Source organism: Ovis canadensis, chromosome 1, assembly GCF_042477335.2.
Source record: "Ovis canadensis isolate MfBH-ARS-UI-01 breed Bighorn chromosome 1, ARS-UI_OviCan_v2, whole genome shotgun sequence".
Classification (NCBI taxonomy): domain Eukaryota; kingdom Metazoa; phylum Chordata; class Mammalia; order Artiodactyla; family Bovidae; genus Ovis; species Ovis canadensis.
In genome coordinates this window covers 8537054-8555963 of record NC_091245.1, presented here as the reverse complement: position 1 = coordinate 8555963, position 18910 = coordinate 8537054, and the positions used below count along the sequence as shown (strand labels likewise).

The 18910-nt window shown below is 49.0% G+C and overlaps 1 protein-coding gene across 1 annotated transcript in view; it reads left to right on the top strand.

Moving 5' to 3' along the window:
- The window catches only part of INPP5D (inositol polyphosphate-5-phosphatase D), a 137938-nt gene that overhangs the window by 15467 nt on the left and 103561 nt on the right, over window positions 1–18910 (top strand). The window contains exon 2 of the mRNA XM_069585095.1: window positions 6413–6476. Within this exon, the coding sequence (XP_069441196.1) occupies window positions 6413–6476 (64 nt within the window). The remainder of the gene's footprint in view (window positions 1–6412; window positions 6477–18910) is intronic.

The following is an 18910-nucleotide window of genomic DNA, read 5'->3' as shown; positions in this document are numbered from 1 at the left end:
TTATTGCTGTTGCTATCCTCTGTTACTCACTACTGGTTTTGCTTATGAGTTGTGTTGGCCAGGATCCCAACAGGAAATAGGTGGCATAATCAAAGGGGTGCCAAGCATAGGGATGTTGCAGTAGCCTGGGCAGGCAACCCTGGGAAGACATTCCCACTGCTGGTCCTGAGGATCAGGGCCTCCCGTGGAGGAATTCAGCCACTGCTGGTCTGCTGCAGGTTGGGGGTGCAGTCAGGGGGATTGATGCCCCTATCTCACCATCCCCTCACCCTGCCAGCGCCTCCCATTCGCTTAACGTTGGTAATGTTGCCCACGACAGCCAGCCTGCTGGACACAGGGTGGATGAAGGAGAGAGAGGGTCTACGGGGGAGAGAGGGGAGGGTGCAAGGGCAATGTCCAGGTCATCTGCGTTGTTTTCTGTCTGTCAGACGGCTGGCCCGGGGCTTACCTGGCAGTGCAGAGGTTAAGACTTCTCCTCCCAAAGCAGGGGCGTGCAGGTTTAATCCCTGTTCGGGTAGCTAAGATCCCACATATCTTGAGGCCAAAATACCAAAGCATAAACAGATACAACATTGTCAAAAATTCAATAAAAACTTAAACAATAGTTCACATTAAAAAATGCTTTAAAAAAAGAGGGCCGTCCACTGAATTTTCTGAATTTCAAGTCATATGTGCTTAGATTGACTTACCTGTTCTGCTTTTTCTTTTTATATTAGAAAACTTAAAAAAAATTAAAAAAAGAAAGCTAGCTGTGAGTTCAGGAACCCCTGCTGTATTTATGTTGGAGGACAGAGCTGTGTCCTCTGTATTTCTCATCTTCCCTCTCCTCCTGTACTGATTGACTTTCTCAGATTTATCTTCTTCCTTGTTAAAGTTCTCCAGAACACAAAGCTGCTGTTCGCTGCCTCTCTCATAGCGTTTAATGCTGGCTGTAGAACTCTGGGTTTTTCACTTCTGACCAGTTTTTTCTTTTATCTCCTGTTCCTCAGTTTTCACAATGCATTTCTCCAGTTTCAGAGAAGCAATTGTCTCTTAAATCTTACTGAGCTCACAAGTCAGACTTCTCCAGAGTGTATTTTCTTTTTCATTTTTCCTTTTTGCAGTGCTTCTATGTCACATGGAGACATCATCTTTGAGTTCTTAGAAAAATGGTACCCCCTTCTTTTCAGTGGTGCTGTTTTGAATAGATCTGGTGGTTTTTCTTTTCCAGCAAAGAACTGTCAGGAAAAAGCTGGATCCAATTATTTTTTTTAGACACTGGGTTGGGTTTCTGCCCAACTCTTCTTCCCAAAGATAAAGCATCAGCAGGGATGGGAGAGGGAGCCCCCTGATCTGAGGTCCACCTGACTGGGTTGAGTAATGCAGGGGTGGTGTGGTGCATGGATAGGTGGGCTTCCTCCTGGGGGTCTCAGGCAAGGCCCCTCCCCAGGATGCTGGGGCAGGACGCACTGCAGGCCCACAACTACACTCACCCCGCCTCTCACCTGGCCACCTGGGCTGCCTCCTCCTGCTTCCTCTCTTCTGAACCGATGGCCTCTTTTCCTCGCTCTCTTTGCCTGGGATTCTTTGAGGTTTGGGTGGTGGACAGTGAGCACCCTTGGTTCGTAGGGTCTACACACATTTTCTCTAATTTCTAAATTGGACTCAAGTGGCTTTTTTGAATGTAGAGCTTCCAATCCTTGTTCTCCCATCCTCTCTCGTCCAGATGTCTGCAACACTCAAGCAAACACACACACACACACACACACACACACACACACATACAATTAGAAATTAAAACTGAAGGATAATGAGTTGCAAAGGAGTTTTTTAAACAACTCCGGAACATGCTAAGCTGATCGGCTGAGTGAGACAGACACTAATGAGGTTCTCGAATTTCAGAATTTGATTTCTCTCTCTCTCACCATAGGAAAAGATGCTTCTGGGCATGTTCTCAGTGGTTATTTGGCTAGGAATAGTCACACAGAAATAGTAACATTAATCTGAAAGAATAAATAAAATGCCACGAAGTAGTTTCTTCCTATTTCCATTTGCTTATCCTCTTACATTTGAGTTAAACTTCCCAAACCCATGATCTGAAAGTGCTTTCCAAGGGGAAGCATCTCCTGCTGATAACAGTGTAGGCACCTGTAGTCACCCAATGGCTGTTGGGAGTCGCATGGAAAATTCGCTGTGAGTGCCACTGCCTCCAAGAATAGAGTGATCCCACATGTGGGAGGTTGGGCCAGCCCAGCGTCATCCCAGCCTGGGTCTCCAATGGGAATATTCCTAACACACCTGCTCTGAAATGTGGCCCAGACCCTGGAAAGAGTAGCAGCTGAAGACCAGGGTTAGTGCCCTAAACTGTAACTACATCAGTCCCGGTACCGCTCATGTGCAAAGAGAGTGCTCTACCATTTGAGCTAACTCTCCCTTCCCCCAGATTGTTACTAAATCATTATCAAGAGGTGAGAAAGGGCTAAATAGGATCCATGGTCCCCAATGAGCACATTGTCTGGGCTATGTTCCAGGGCAGTGGTTGTCAAAGGTGATTTGCTTGTGGAATTTTCACTGTAAACACTCTATATATAAGATTCTGGGGATGTAAATGTGTTTGTGTGGGCTTTCCCGGTGGCTCAGCAGTAAAGAATCCGCCTGCAGTGCAGGAGCTATAGGAGACTTGGGTTCAATCCCTGGGTCGGGAAGATCCCCAGGAGGAGGGCATGGCAACCCACTCCAGTACTCTTGCCTGGAGAATCCTGTGGATGGAGGAGCCTAACAGGATCAGTCCATAGGGTCGCAAAGAGTCGGACACGACTGAAGCAACTTAGCACGCACGCACGCATGTGTGTGTGTACCCACCTGATGAAAAGAGCTGACTCACTGGAAAAGACCTTGGTGCTGGAAAAGATTGAGGGCAAAAGGAGAAAGGGGCAGCAGAGGACACGATGGTTAGAATAGCATTAATGGACATAAATTTGAGCAAACTCCAAGAGATAGTGAAGGACAGGGAAGCGTGGCGTGCTACAGTCCATAGGGTCGTAAAGAGTCAGAGACAACTTAGCCGCTGAACGACAACATGTTTATTAATATGTTATGTATCTGTCTATGCGTGTGCACATGTATGTATATGTACATGTCAAGTGTATGGGACCAGGGTGAAGTGCAGCTGCTGGTGAGTGTGGGAGGCTGAGGAGTGGCCCCCTCCACCTCTCTGCAGAGCCCCCAGTGGCAGCCAGTTTGAACCCACCGCTCTCCAGGGGGTGTGCGTGGCAGGGGGGGGTGGTGGTGGTGATGCTCACGCTTTTCCTTGAAGACCACTGATTCGGCCCCAGGGATGACGTGTGCTCCCCCCCACCCCCATGCATAGGAGATGCTGAATGTTAACGATCTAAGGGGACAGCATCTTCTGCTGTACTAGCTGTTGATTCTGATCCACCTGAGTAACACAGAGCCTTATCAGTGTTTCTCGAGCACCTTTGAAAAAGCCACAGAGGCTTGTCTGCCACGCTCGATTCACGGAGGGGCCTTCCTGTTCGGCGAGCTTTATGTGTGCCCCTCCTGGTGACTCTGAGTTCTTTCCTTCTGTTTACAAGCTGATGTTTGGGTGCCTGTTCCACCTCTTCCGTAAATTAGCTGCCCTCAGCCAAATAAGAGACGATTCTCCGCCCTGGCCTTATTTGCATATCTACAGGAGGAAGTGTCATGAGAACAGGCTGTGAAAGATAAGACCAGAACAGGCTTCCAACTGTCTGGGGTGTGTGCCTGGCTGGCTCTACAAATGGGGCTGAGGCTGCAGTGGGTGGGCATGGGGGGAGTGAGGTGGGGGTCTGGGACGGTTCCCCGTTTCCCCGGGGACATCTCTGGGAGGTGAGGTGATGCTGAATTAGAGCTTCATCCTGGCCATCTCTGAAATAAGCCAACTGTGGTGTCAGTTCAGGCTTTGGAGACAGGATGGGAATGGGAAAGGTGGGAATTAAAGGGCTCAGAGGAAGAGAGGAAATTTTCCTATGCGAAATGAAGAGACACATGGAAGTGAAATCACCCAAAACATCCTCCAAAACTTTCTTTTAACATTCATTGTTTCAAAAGGCATTAAAAATTGTAAGATGGACCACATAAAATTATAAAACCTCTGTACAGCTAAGAAGAAAAACATCAATATACAGTGTTAAAAATAAATAACTCAAAAATATATTGTAGCATATATCAAAATCTTATGAATAAATAAGCAAAAGATGAATTAAAAAAAAAAGTGAGCCAAAGACATGAAAAGGAATTCACAGAAAAAGAAATACAAATATGTAAAACTTATGAGAATACATTCAACCCTGCTCATAAAGAAAGGCAAATTAAAGCCAGGCATCATCTCTCAAATTTGCAAAAGATTAAAATGTCTGATAGCAACCAGTTGGCAGGGTATGGGGAAACATACACTTTCATAGCCAGTTAGTAAGAGACAGGTTAGTAGGAGACACAGTGTGACGACTTCATTGGAAGGCAATGTTAGTCTCTATCAAAACATACAGTGCCTGCAACCTTTAGCCCAGCCGTTCTCCTTCTAGAGACGTATCCACCCCTGCTCGCAAATGGCGGCACTTGCGGTGTTTGGTGTGTTTTGAGCACTAGTCTAAATGCTCAGTTTACACAAAAAGTTGATGCTGTGTTATTATTCTCCCCTTTTTACTGAGGGAGAAACTAAAGGATTTTACTGAGGATTCACCCATGTACACAAGAGGTCAGAACAGAGATGTTCATTGCAGCACTACTTATAGTAGTGAAAAGCCCCAAATAACTACCTATCCAGGCTTCCTTGGTGGCTTAGACAGCGAAGAATCTGCCTGCAACGTGGGAGCCCCAGTTCTGATCCCTGGGAAGGGGAAAATCCCCTAGAGAAGGGAGTGGCTCCCCACTCCAATATTCTTGCCATGGACAAGGATAATTCCATGGACAGAGGAGCCTGGTGGGCTATAGTCCATAGGGTCACAAGAATTGGACACAAGTGAGTGTCCACACCACACACACACACACACACACACACACACACAACTACCTGTTCATCATCATGGTCTAGTCAAATAAATGATGAGCTCGTCATGTGCTGGAACATGACTTGGACAGATTGCTAATATATATATATATATATATATATATATATATAGGTGAAAAGCAGAAAATTCTAGAACAACATGTAATATGATGTTATTTGCATTTAAAAGATATGCGTCAATTTATGTGTATGTTTAAACGTTCTGGAATGATTTACAAAAGGAGTAGGAACTCCAGAGAATTCACAGGACTGGGGAAGGATACTTTTTTTTTTTTTTTCATTTTGTACCTTTCTGAGTGGTCTTAAATTTTGTTAACTAGTGAATAACTTCAAAATCTAGTTAAACAGTAACACATAAGTATTGAGTGCTGGGCATCTAGGAGAGGTTAAATGAATGACCGCTTTGTACTGAAGCATCACTTTGATCATCGAAACAACATGAGCCTCTGTGAGCCGGAGTGTGGAGCTGCCTGGGGGTCTAGAGGGGTGGGCAAGTTTTCAGGGTCCGTGAGAATCCCATGTGGGGGAAGTGGGGATGGGAGATTATGGGTGAGAGGATAGAACAGTCATTTCAACTGAGAGTGTAAGACCCAAGTGGTGTCCTCCAAATTCCTTGCGCCTTTGGCCTCAGTAGCCAAGCCAGGGGAACTCCGTGGCTGCCCACTGCCACCAGGCTGTCTGCAGGCTGGCTGCCCCTGCTGGACCACCTATCCATGGGCCCCTCCCCCACACGCTCAGACCTGACAGCCCCCCTTCCTCTCAAGGCTTTTAGGAAAGGAAAAAGTGGCTCTCCTTCCTTCCCACATTGGAGTCCTCTGGACCAGAGGAAAGAGAATCCAGGATTCCTTGCCCTTCTGTGTTAGAAGCTACCCTGAGGCTCACCCTAAGGCTTCTCGGAAAATCCAGCTTTCTGAAGGAATCGTGGCCAGCCTTCGGGAGAACGAGCCTGTGGGGCAAAGTCTCCCGGGGAAGCAGCCACAGAGGGTGGGAGACTTCCACCCAAAGCTGCGTGAGCCTCACCCTGGCCAGCGCGGCCCCTCTGTGGCTGTGCCTGCCTCCCACTTGGCATGCTCCCACTGTGCTCAACTCCGCTAGGGTCTCGTTCCTTCTTCAAACACCCACTCTGGCTCCATTTTGTTTGGCCAACAGGACAGCCCAGAGGCTGAGGAAGCCCTTCCGAGTGGAGGACCCCTTTAGATCAACCCACACAGCTGTCAAGTACCAGAGTGAACCACGCCCTAGGGACTCCACCACCTTCCCTTAAGGCTCCTTGAGTGCTGGGGGGGTGAGGTGGGAGGGGGCAAGTGGTGCCTCTGTCCCAGGCCCCTCGACGTCCAGAAAAAGGAGCGTGTAGGTTCTAACTCAGCACTTGGTCTGTTTCAGGTACCGGAACTGTGTTTACACTTACAGGATTCTGCCCAATGAAGATGATAAATTCACTGTTCAGGTGAGTCTTTCAGAAACCTTGAAACGTGACCTTGACCGCAGCGTATACTGGCAGCGAAAGAGGAAGGAGGGGAGAAACCGGGTGTCCCAGGCAGCCTAGACGTGGGGCTTGTCTGAGCCTGTCTTTCTCCCAGAGGACTGTGGCTGGGGTTGCTCAGCGGGCAGACTGTGACCCTGCAAACGGACCTGCTCCGGGGAGTGATGGAGCAGGCGCCACAGACACTGTCTGTGTTCGTGGGTGTGAAGGGGAAATAACGGGAATAAGCACGCTCAGATGCAAAGGAAAAGTGACTGTGGTTGTTGATTCTTTTCTTCGGTGCGTTCAAATGTGTGAGAGTAAGTGGGCCATGAAGGAGAGAAGAGAGGGAGCTTGCAGGACAGCAGACTGTAGGTTTTGAGGGGCCAGAAGATCACCCTAAGGATGAGCAGGAAATAATACCTTTGAATTCATAGAGACCTGTTTTGTCAAAGGCATCATGACATCTGATTTCCCCATGGAAAGTCCGAACACGTAAAACCCTGATTTTAAAGGTTAAAGAGGAAGTTCCCTACTGGTCCAGTGGTTGGGACTTGGCCCTTTCATTGCTGCGGACCAGGGTTCCATACTTGGTCAAGGAACTAAAGATCCTGAAAACACAAGCTGTGCAACTTGGCCAAAAAAGAGAGAGAGAGAGAAGGAAGAAAAAGGTTACAGAAGGACACACCAGGGGTGCTGAGTCCAGGAAAACCACCCTCCATACGGTTTGTGTGACAAGACCCACGGGTGTGGTGTCATCACAATACACGACAACAGAGATGCTCTTGCTGGTGGGGGCAGAGGAGTGACACTCAGCTCTCCGGCCCCTGGGGAGGGGCACCGCCCCCTACCCGTGTGCCGAGCAGAGCGGCCAGGATAGGCGAGGGTCAGGACAGCACATCATGGAGGAGCCGTGACAGGACCAGGGGTTTAGTTGAAAAGAAAGTAGAAGTGGAAGGGGTGAGGTGGCGTGCAGTCATTGATTCCGGAGATAAATGGAATGATGCATTTTGTGCAGAACTAGGATGCAACAGGCTTCCCTGGTGGCTCAGACGGTAAAGAATCTGCCTGCAATGCAAGAAATCTGGGTTCAGTCCCTGGGTCGGGAGGATCCCCTGGAGAAGGGCATGGTAACCCACTCCAGTACTCTTGTCTGGAGAATCCCCATGGACAGAGGAGCCTGGCGGGCCTCAGTCCATGGGATTGCACAGAGTCGGACACGGCTGAAGCGACTCAACACGCACTCAGGAGGCAGTGGGACAGACAAAACTGGACAATAGGCAGGTCCCTGGGGTACATGGGGCTGCAAAGAGTTGGACACAACTGAGTGTGCTCTCATGCACACGCACGCAGGTCAGGCTGAGCGTAGCTTCTGGCTTCTTGGTCCTTTCCCACACATGCATCTGCAGTGGTATCTAAAGAACACCCGTTTGAATGTTTCTGGATCATCTGGGACGCTCCCATGTCTCAGCCTTGTCACCAGGAACACACGTTGGTACCCTAAGACTAGACGGTCTTTTCAAGACTTGGCAGCCACCCGCCACTGGGAGGGTGGTCTTGTTGTGGGCTCCTCACCTGTCAGGGACAAGACTGTCCAAGGGAAGGCCTGCCTGGGGGGCTGGTGGGGCTCAATGGCCTTGAATTTTCCCCAAGTCTAGGACTGTGTGAACTTTCCCACAGAGGTTAGTGTCCTTGATTGGTGGTTTGCTGAAAGGAGTTTAAACTCTCGAGTTAAAAGTTAGTCGGGGCTTTTGATCTTTTTTCCCCTTGTGGTTTCTTTTATTCCTTCAAAGGGAAGAAGACTTTAAGTATGACTAGGTTGTAAACTGGAAAAGGCCCGACTGTGGCTTCTTGTACAGAGTCTGCACTCACGGCTTGTAACCGTCTTAAGTTGCACCCAGGTCCGGACCCTCTCGCCGTCACTCCTTGCTGCCGTGACATCGCGTTTTCCAGGGAATGGCTGCCAGTCCTGTAGCAGCTTCCGAACCTGGGGCCTCACTAGGCTTTGGGGGTCGAAAAGAACAGAGACTCAGTTTGGCTAACGTGTGCAAGGAGTGTGGGCAGCCCTGGGGGAGATGTACAGCGCAAGGAGGGAGAAGGCTGGGCCTGGACCGGAAGGTGCTTGGGGCCCTGCGGTCCAGGTGCTACCTGCCACAACTCAGCCCCTTTTGGGAGGTCTGCCCTGCTCCCACCAACAGGCTCACTACTGAGTTGCCAGTCCCGAGAGGGAAACTGATTGGCTTGGCCTTCAGCGGCTTTCTCTGCAAGGGGCCCCTTTCTTAGCCCGTCTTGGTGAGTCTGCCCTGCTCCCACCAACAGTCTCATTCCTGAGTTGCCAGTCCCGAGAGGGAACCTGGTCGGCTCAGCCATCAACGGCTTTCTCTGCAATCCTCTGTCTTGGAGCAGGGACCCACCCATGGCTCGGACAACAGGTAGAGTTGTGGGGTTGAGGCATCGTTACCTGAGGCCTACACTCAGCCAGGCAGATCTCATAGAAAAGCCCGGCCCTGCTGGACGCATCTTTCCCCAACCCGGGCACTAGGCCTAGGACCTCCTTTTGGCCAAGACCAGTAACCAGGGTACGGGGAGCTGGGGGTGCCGAGGCAGCCTGAGCCATTTGTACTCCTGCGAAGACACAACAGCGCACAAGACGGTCAGAGCAGCTGTGCACGAGGAGGTGGTTAAACCACGCGCATGGTCAGGCCAAGTCCCGGGGTTGTCGCAGCTTCAGTACTTACTGATCGGGGCTCATTTTAACTCCAGTTCCTCTTTTCATGTTGAGGCAGAAACCTCATATTCTTTTCTGAGCTTAGCCACAGTTTCTAAATAACTCATTCCTTACACCTGAGTCTGTTGGGTACCCCCGGAATAGAAGGCTCCCCAAATAAGATCTGGCCTGAAACATTGCCAAGTGAAGCAGCAAAGACTTTCATCTTATTCTAATCGCCTTAGCTGTTCTCACCCTGGACCTCCCGCTTTTTGTCAAAACCGAAGGAGACACTCTGTCTCTGTTGCTTGCCAACCTCGTGAAGTCAGTCAAGTGACGGTCCCCAGGTAGCTCAGGTGGAGGAGCGAGCCTGACCCTTGGGGACTCAATTCTCACTCCACCATCCCCAGACTTACGAAACATCAGAGATGGGTGGGAAGCGTGTAAGCCGTAACTTCACTCAACCCCTGTGCTTTAAAGCATGGAGGTCGCTGAGCCCCGCAGAAGTGGGGCATCACGCCCAGGCTCCAGACCTGCCTGACTAAGCCTTCTATTTTTCGACCCCAGAAGGTGTGTCCAAACCCAGCTGGGCGTTGAACGCCTTAGAGAAGGACGGATTCTGTCCCAGGAAGGAGGACAGGGAGGCAGGGAGATGGAACCTCTCAGAGGGAGAGGATACTTTTCCTTCCATGGTTGTAGATAATAAATGATCAGAGATGACATTTGGCCTTTGCAGTAAATCTGTTGAGGCACCTGGAAGGCAAGCCAACCACCCAGTTCCCAGCTGGGTCAAGTCAAGCTTGTGCCAGCTATGTGGTCTCGGGCGTGAGTGTGACTCTGCTGTGAAGTGGGGCTCAAAATCAGGCCTCCCAGACTGCAGGTAAAATATGCAGCCAGGGAGAGTGGTCAGTGGCAGGGCTAGGCGCGAGTTGTGGAGAAGGGGGAGCCACCAGCATGGCTTTATTTAGTTTTCTCTTTATTTATTTATATATATATTTGTTATTGACTCTATTGTATTTTTTTTTTTTTGGCGGACTCATGTCAATGTATGGCAAAACCAATACAATATCCTAAAGTGAAAAAAACAAAAACAAAAACGCTGGCATGCCTTTAAAGTCTTGATTTGCTATGAGAGAAACAGACCTCGAATAAGACGAGGACACCTGTGAACCAGCCTAAGTCAGTTCTACCTCGAGCTCAGATGAGGGAGGAGGGAAGAAGGGCAGGAAATGGGATGGAGAGAGGAGGAGAAAGGAAGAGAGAGGAAAGAAGGAACAGTGAAAGAGGAAAGAGGGAGACAGGGAAAGAGAAAGGGAAGAGAGAGGAAGGGACGTCCCTGGTAGTGCAGTGGTTAGGACTCTGCTTCCAATGGAGGGGTCGTGGGTTCGATCCCTGTCTAGGGACAAGGGTCCCAGATGCTTGCCCAAAAAGGAAAAGAAAACAAAAAGTAAACAAGAGGGAGGAAGAAAAGTGAAAGAAGAAAGAGGGAGGGGTAGAGATGAGTGCTGGGGGGCAGTTCTGATAGAAAAAAAAAAAGAGAGAGGGAACCAGGGGGGCACAGAGGCAGTGTAGAGGGGGAGGGGAAGGGAGACTGGAAGTGCTAGAAGGTTCTAGCAGTGCTCAGGGGTGGTGGGAAGGAGACCAGTTTGTGCCGATCAGGCACCCTCAGCTCGGCTCCTCGGGCTGAGAGTTTCCACGGTGTCCCCAGCAGCCCGGGGATTTGAGCCGTCATTCAACAGCTGCCCTTGAGCCTGGGAACCTTCCAGACTGGAGGTGGAGCTGCTGGTGCTGGGGGTGGGCAGGACTCTGAGGGCCGGCCCCTCAGTCCCGTTTCCCACACCGAGAGTGGGTTTCTCGTAAGGCCCTGACTCCCGCCCCGACATGGAAAGGGAAGTGGCCCTCGGAGGAGGACTGCTGACTCCAGAGTGAGCTCTGGGGTTCCCAAGGCCTTTTGCAATGACTCTCCTCCCAGGGACGTCAAGGCAGGGCGAGCAGTCTTGATGGGTCAGCTGGAACAGGGAGGCCCCAAGGCTGGCACGTAAACAACCTGCTGCCACAGTCCAAGTGCATGGGGCCCTACAGCTCCATCCTGCGACCCTCCCACCCCTGCTGCTCCTCTGACATCCTTCCACACAGAAGAATAAAGGAGAAAATAAAAGCCTCTGCTGGTCCACCGTCACGGTGACGTTTGCTGCAAACTTCCTGTCTTTTCTTGTGGTTGAGATTCTGCCCTGGCTGGTGAGTGTCGAAGTCAAGACAGGAACACAGATTCAGGTTTTAAGGCAACTTTGGGTGAAGAGGGAATTTGAAACCATCTGCCTCATAGTCTCCAGGTATTCTTTCCCCATTTAGAAGAAAACCCCGGTGGCTTGAGCCGTTCAGGCGACAGACTCATGACTCAGTTCCTGGTCCCTGACAGTGGCCGTCACGTTGCTCTGGTCAGTGTGGCTTTTGCAGAGATAGAAAAAAACGAAACAACTTTCTAAAAGCCGTTCCGTCACAACTGTCCGGGAGGGTTGACGGTTGAGCCATTGTTGTTTAGCTCAGGAAGAGGGTGGCAGCTGTTATTGTTCTGAGTGGTCACCAAGTGAAGTAAAAGATTCCGTCTGAGCCGCTGGGCGAAGGATGTGGCTCGAACACAGACTTCCTGACATTGCGCAAGCGGAGCTGAAGATGCATGGGCGGCAGAAGCCCGCATGCGGGGCCGCCTTGCAGGACTCGGCGGCCGTGTGGTCCACAGCGGGGCCCACGGTGTGGTCCACAGCAACCAAGCAGTCCCTTTAGGCTGTGACAGCCACATTCTAGAAGCCTGCATTTTCATGTAATTGTATTTCATTTCATTTTATTGTAATCTGCCATAGAACAAGGACAGATCTGTTTCCCAAGCTTCTGGGTGTCTCAAAACATTTTCCAGTTGCCATCAGATTCAGAAGGAAATCTGATGAAGATGAAATTCTTGGGGACCAAATTTCCCTTCAAAATTCTACAGAGGCAGTGTTCTACTGTCTTCAGAAACCTAGTATACCTGACGTCCCTGGTATAGTGGTTAAGACTCCATATTTCCAAGGCAGGGTGTGCAGTTTTGATCCCCAGTCAGGGAACTAAGATCCCACACGCAGCATGGCGTGGCCAAAAACTAAAAGAAAAAAAAATTTTTAAGACACTTAGTATACAAAGTGTATTAAAATACAGTAATCCAAGGCCAAGCTGGTACCAGTCCCATTACAGGGAACCAGTATTTTTCGTTTTCTGCTTTGAAGCTGGTGGGAATTCTTAACCACCTTTGTCATTTTCCTTGCATCAGTAGTTCCTGGAATGTATTCAGCCTGTTCACTTTGCAAAACCTGGGTCTGTCTTTGTCTCAGAAGACTTTTCTTCTGTTCGATCTCTAGTAAGTGTTGACTCCAGCTCTTCTGGCTTCTATCCGCCCTCTCTACCTCCAAATGACTGTCTCTACCCTCTCCCCCTCCCCGCTCTGCCGATCTTGTCGCTGCTTCTCATGCTATAAGCCTTCCGGTCCACCTTGCCCCAGGTGGACCGTTTCTTACTTGTAGCCCAAAGCAGAGCCCACACGGGGGCCAACACTAGCTGTGGCTGGTGGGTTTAAGCACAGGAATATTGCTGTTGTTGTTCAGTCACTCATCATGTCCAACTCTTTGCGACCCCATGGACTGCTGCGCTCCAGGCTTCCCTGTCCTTCACCACCTCCTGGAGCTTGCTCAAACTCATGTCCATTGACTAGCTGATGTCATTCAACCATCTCATCCTCTGTCATCCGCTTCTCCTTCTGCCTTCAATCTTTCCTTTCCTAGAGTCTTTTCTAATGAGTCAGTTCTTTGTATCAGGTGGCCAAGGTATTGGAGCTTCAGCTTCAGCATCAGTCCTTCCAATGAATATTCAGGAATATTGTAATGTAATGTAACTGCTAGGAATATGATGCAATAGTAATCAATGAGATGTGATGGGAAATGTTCCACAAGGCTTCTGGTAAAGGTTTATTTGTCTTAGAAGAAGACACAGGATGAAAAGATCCATTTTCTAAGTTTGGAAGCCGTTGTAGGATGTGATTGCTGGAGTTGCTGCTGCCATCTTGAAACCAAGAGGAGCAGTCACTGGAAAGTGAGGCCAGGCTGCAGAGGACAGACCAGAAGGATGAAATGAACCTGGGTCCTCAATGATGCCATTGAATTAACTGAGCAGGATTAAGCAGCCTGGTTATTGCCTGGCCTCTAGACTTCCTGTTTGTGAGACAGTTAATTCCTTTTTGTTCAAGTACAGTAGTTAAATTGGGTTTTCTGTTACATGCAGCTAAAAGTACCTCAATATGCAAACGTTTGGACTATTCTGGGGGAATTTCAAAGGAGAAAAAGAGACATTTCAATTGAGCGTCAGGTTTCACTGCACCAGAAGCTCACAAACAGTGGTCTGACACGTGTATCCCCGCTGACATGTATATCTCCAGTTTTCAGTGCGGCCTATGCCATGTTGCTAGGACCACTGCTGCCTACCCAGATACTTGTGCCACTTGTCTCCATGCCCTACATCAAACCCTAAGGGGTTTGATATCCCTTTCTCCAATTCTAACCAGAAAAAGCACAAAAACCAATCAGTACTTTAGCAATTACTTGCTCCTTGCAGAATGGTTTAGTGTCTTCTCTAACTTCACTGTCAAGATCAGATTCTGAGTCTAACCTTAGTACATGTAAGAGGCTACTTAGAGCTGTCCTACAGAAAAGAGTCTTTCCTCTAAGAAAATAATTGCTGATTACTCCATTGAAAGAGCCACCTGCCTTTTGCCCCCCACCTATGGCTCTCAAACCCCTTACCCTGCTTTGTCTTCTTGATGGCACTTGTGAGTATCTAACTTTATATATTTATTGCTTGATTTATTCATTATTTCTCTTAGAGCTGTTTCTGGCATGTAGTGGGCATTCAACAGATATTTGTAGTTGCTAAGTCATGTCTGACTCTTTTGCAACCCCATGGACCAGGCTCGTCTGTCCATGGGATTTCCCAGGCAAGAATACCATTTGCCATTTTCTCCGGGGAATCTTCCTGACCCAGGGTTTGAACCCGCATCTTCTGCATTTTTGGCAGATTCTTCATCGCTGAGCCACTGGGGGAGACCCCAGTAGATATTTACTGAATGAATTAATTCTGCTGCCACCCTTAAACATATAGAAAGCCTATGTGTTTCATTTAAAATTAGGGCTTGTTTTGCCCTCGCTGCTGTTGTCATTTTTAATTGGGTCCACACTATCCACTGGAGAAGGTGATGGCACCCCACTCCAGTACTCTTGCCTGGAAAATCCCATGGGCGGAGGAGCCTCGTAGGCTGCAGTCCATGGGGTCGCAAAGAGTCGGACACGACTGAGCAACTTCACTTTCACTTTTAACTTTCATGCCTTGGAGAAGGCAATGGCAACCCACTCCAGTGTTCTTGCCTGGAGAATCCCAGGGACGGGGGAGCCTGGTGGGCTGCCATCTCTGGGGTTGCACAGAGTCAGACACGACTGAAGCAGCTTTGCAGCAGCAGCACACTATCCACTGTATCTCCTGACTTGGCACTGATTTTTCATGCCTTGGTCGACTGCCTCTGCATCGTGGGCAGGTTCTCTGTTCCAGTGGGGCCCCCTGGCTGGAAGGTGAGCGCCAGATGAAATCTCAAGCTGCCGCCATGTCTACCAGCTTTTGCTTTCCCGACCACAGAAAGTTGGCCCCAGCTATGGAACCAGCTGTGAGTTGTGTACCGTTTGAGCCATTAACCTTCTTTAATGAGGTTCAAGATGACCCTGTTCTTAAGCTGAGTGGTCATGTTCCAGAATGCTTAGCTGAGACTCTGCACAGCCATTCATTCAACACAGATTAGTTGGGCAAAGAAGGCCAACAGTCAGCCTCACAGACCCAGTCTCTGCCTGCACAGAACATTCAGTCTAGAGATCCAGGACTTAGCAAGATGACACCCTGAACCCCAGGTGTGTAGAGCTTAAAGCAGAGGTGTTTTGGGAACCTTCTACAGCAAAAGGAGCTCCCCTTAAACTGGAGGAAGCAAATGGCCCGCCAATCCTTCCCCCAAATCACCTCCCTCTGTTCTGCGTTCCCCTAGTACTTGCCGTCTTCCCACTACCACGCCCTTGCCGTGTGGGGTGGTACTCAGCCCTGTGGCAGTCTCCCACAGGGGACAGTGGGTGCCTTGGAAACAGTGAGGGTCTCCCTCGTCTCTGTGTCTGCCCTGGAGCCCAGCCCAGGGCAGTCTTCATGACCGCTGACCAAATGAAAGGCCCAGCTGCACCTGGCTTGAAAGATGGTGCCCCAATTTCCCTCTCAGTGCTCAAGAAAACTTTTGAGGTTAACCTTAACTCCCTCGCCTGGTTCTTAGCAGAGATGAGCCCCGTTTTGAGCAACCCCAAGAAATCCAAATTTCTCACCCCGCTCAATGTTAAATTAATTAGTAGGTCATCACTTAGTCATTTTCTACAAAGGGATTTACCAGAAGAGGGTAAGTAAGAAGTTTCCAAAGTCCCTTCATTTCTTCTGCCCCTGACTGTCCAAGTAAAAGAATTCCAAGAGGCTGATGGTGATCAGAGTGTCCCCCTGTCTTTTGATAATATTTGTGCTGCCTCATTATTTGGGGGGAAAGTTCTAAAGTCTTGGAGACATGTGTTTCCCCAAATCCAATGACTGGCAAATGAGGCCTTAGCACCTCATATTGGGACAAGGGAAAGATGCAGTTCCAGTCCTTAAAGAGGGAGACCAGGCATTTAAATGAACAGATCTAAATGTTCCTCAGAAGTCTGCAAGAAAGACCAGTGGCTGCTCCAGAAACCAGACAACAAAATCACACTCTCTCCTGGAAAGGCGTTGAGCAGATAGTCAATCCTGTCAAAGCTCTTCCCTACCCCAGGATCTTTGCACTTGCCCTGGCCTCTGCCTCAGACTCTGTCCCCTGACATCACTCCATAGCTGACTGCCCCAGTGTTACTTCCAGGTCTCCTCATCTAAAGGCATGCCCTCATTATTTTGTTTTTCTTTATAACCCTTATCATTGTCTGCAACGGGATTAGTTCTTATTGCCGCTGCAACAAATTACCGTAAATGTAGTGGTTTAAAAACACTACATGTATGATCTTACAGTTCTGAGGGTTGGAAGTCTGAAATGGGTCTCACTGGGCTACAGTCAAGGAGTTAGCAGGGCTGTGATCCTGGCTCATGGTCCATTTCTCCATTTTCAAAGCCAGGGATGGCCAGTCACGCTTTGTCACCATGCCACCTCTCTGGGTCTGACTCTCCAACCTCCCTCTTTACCTTATGAAGACCCTTGGCATTAGATTGGGCCACCTAAATAATTCAAGGTAACCTTAATTCTCTCTGCATCTTAATTCCCCAATACCACATAATAAAACACTCTCATAGGTTCCAGGCAGCATTGAGACATGGGCATCTTTGAGGCGCTGTGGTTCTAGCTCCCTCAGTGACAGTCTTTGTGATTTATTGATCCACTCGCTTCTCATCTGTCTCCACCATAAGGATGAGCTAAGACCTTGTCTGTCTGGCTCACACTGGTATCTGTAGCCTCTGAGAGAGCACCTGGCACAGATTAGGGCTCAGTAGTGTTAGTCACTCAGTGGTGTCTGACTCTTCGAGACCCCATGGGCTGCAGCTCGCCAGGCTCCTCTGTCCATGGAATTCTCCAGGCCATAATACTGGAGGTGGGTAGCCATTCCCTTCTCCAGGGGATCTGCCCAGCCCAGGAATGGAACCTGGGTCTCCTGAATTGCAGGCAGATTCTTTACCATCTGAGCCTCCTAAGTATTTGCTAAAAGCTTGAACGAGGCATAAATATATGAGTGAGAGAGGAATGTCTTCCATTTCCTCCCCTATAAAAGGAAGGGCATGGACTAGAGACCTCCAAGTGCCTGCGAGCTCAGAATTACGATTCCTCCTATAACAAGAACATCCACAGAGAGGAGTAGGGAGTGACGGGGGCTGCTGTTTCATAATCTGCTCTGCCTACATGCAGGGGTGCAGTGGGCACACCAGGACGGGCCTGGAAAGAACTAAAGGCAGCGGGGGAGTTTGGGGGCGGGCTGCAGAGTTAATCAGGAGCTGCCCCAGGCTTCATCTGCCCCGAGGCAGCTCCTCTGCAAGCTGACTCTCAGGCTAAGGACGCAGAGCTTGTCTGCCAGCTGTCATTTCTGTCTCCCTCAGAGTACCTCGAGAGTTTCACACAAAGAAAAGCAAGCTGGAAAGGAGAGCATCTCGGGGATATGTAATTAAGGTTAAAAATATCCCTCCGAAGCTCCTGGCAATGGGGAAAAGGAGGATGCGCCTGTACCCAGGACCACTGGGACCATGATGGCTTTTGAAAGATAATGATTAGTCCATGTTCTTCGTGTATCGATGAGCTTGTACAGCTATAATTACAGCTGTATCCAAGCAGTGCCAAGAGATGAACGGCTCAGTTCTTGGAGGAGGGGAGTTTAAACAGGGCAGTCTCTTAAATACAGGACCTTTGCTGAGGGTGAGAGAAAAGGGGAAATGGAAACAGTGAAGAAGATGAGCTTCCTGCACTGTGTCTTTCGGAGGGAAATGGCTATTTTGAAGGTGAACTTTGCATACTGGAGGAGGGCTCAGACACCCATGGTGTCCCTTCTTTCCCCATCGCCCACCCCCTCCTCCCTCTTGAGATGGACTGAGCCAATCACAGAGCCCCAGGCCTGGGACAGTCTCTGGCCCCCAGCTGGCCCAGGACACATCCCACTGCATACCCAGCCCTCTGAACTCCTGAGCCCCACCCTGTGCTTTGCACTTCAGTGTTTATTCCTGCTGGTATAGGTGAACAGATTTGGCCCCCATGATGAAAATGGTTACACAGCAAGAAGCAGAAAAATAAATAAAGCGGCATGTCCTGAAAGAAATGGAGATATAAGTAGATTTCCAATGTGAGTGCAGCTTGAAGTCTGGGTGGTTTTCGCCCAGCCAGGCAGGAACCACAAAATTACTCTCTGGACTAAATCGTCTTTTTTCTGTATTAAGGATTCCTGCAGATCAACATTAGTTGCCTCTGCTTTTTCTCTTAGGAAAGACATAAGAATGGTAAGGAAGTTCAAACTGAAATATGAAACAGAAATAAAACCCCCTGACGTTGAAACATGGCCTTGCTTCTTCTGGGAAACTGTCACTGCAAATGCATTTCTCTGAAATGTAACTTTAGAAACTGTAATATATTTGGTATCTCAAAAATAGTTGTAAGGACCTTATGTGAAGAGCTTTGAGCACTCACTGAGGCAATCTTTAAATGTCAACGGTCCTATGATATTTGGGGGAGAAAAAAAATTTGCAAAAATTTGGCAGTAACAGTATCATGCCTGGTCAGCTAGAGTGAATGGTACACAATTTTAAGTGTGCTGTGAGTCTTAAAATGAAGGTAATCAAAAGATACAGACCTCCAGTTATAAGACAAATAAGGGGACTTCCCTGGTGGTCTAGTGGTTAAGAATCCACCTTCCAGTGCAGGGGATGAAGGTTCAGTCCCTGGTTGGGGGGCTAAGATCCCACATGCTGTGGGGCAGCTAAGACCTGAGCCACAACACAGGGCCAGTGCAGTCAAAAAAAAAAAAAAAAAAAGATACATAAGTCCTGTGGATATAATGTACACCATGGGGACTACGGTTAATAACTGTCTATTTGAAAGTCGCTGACAGAGTATATC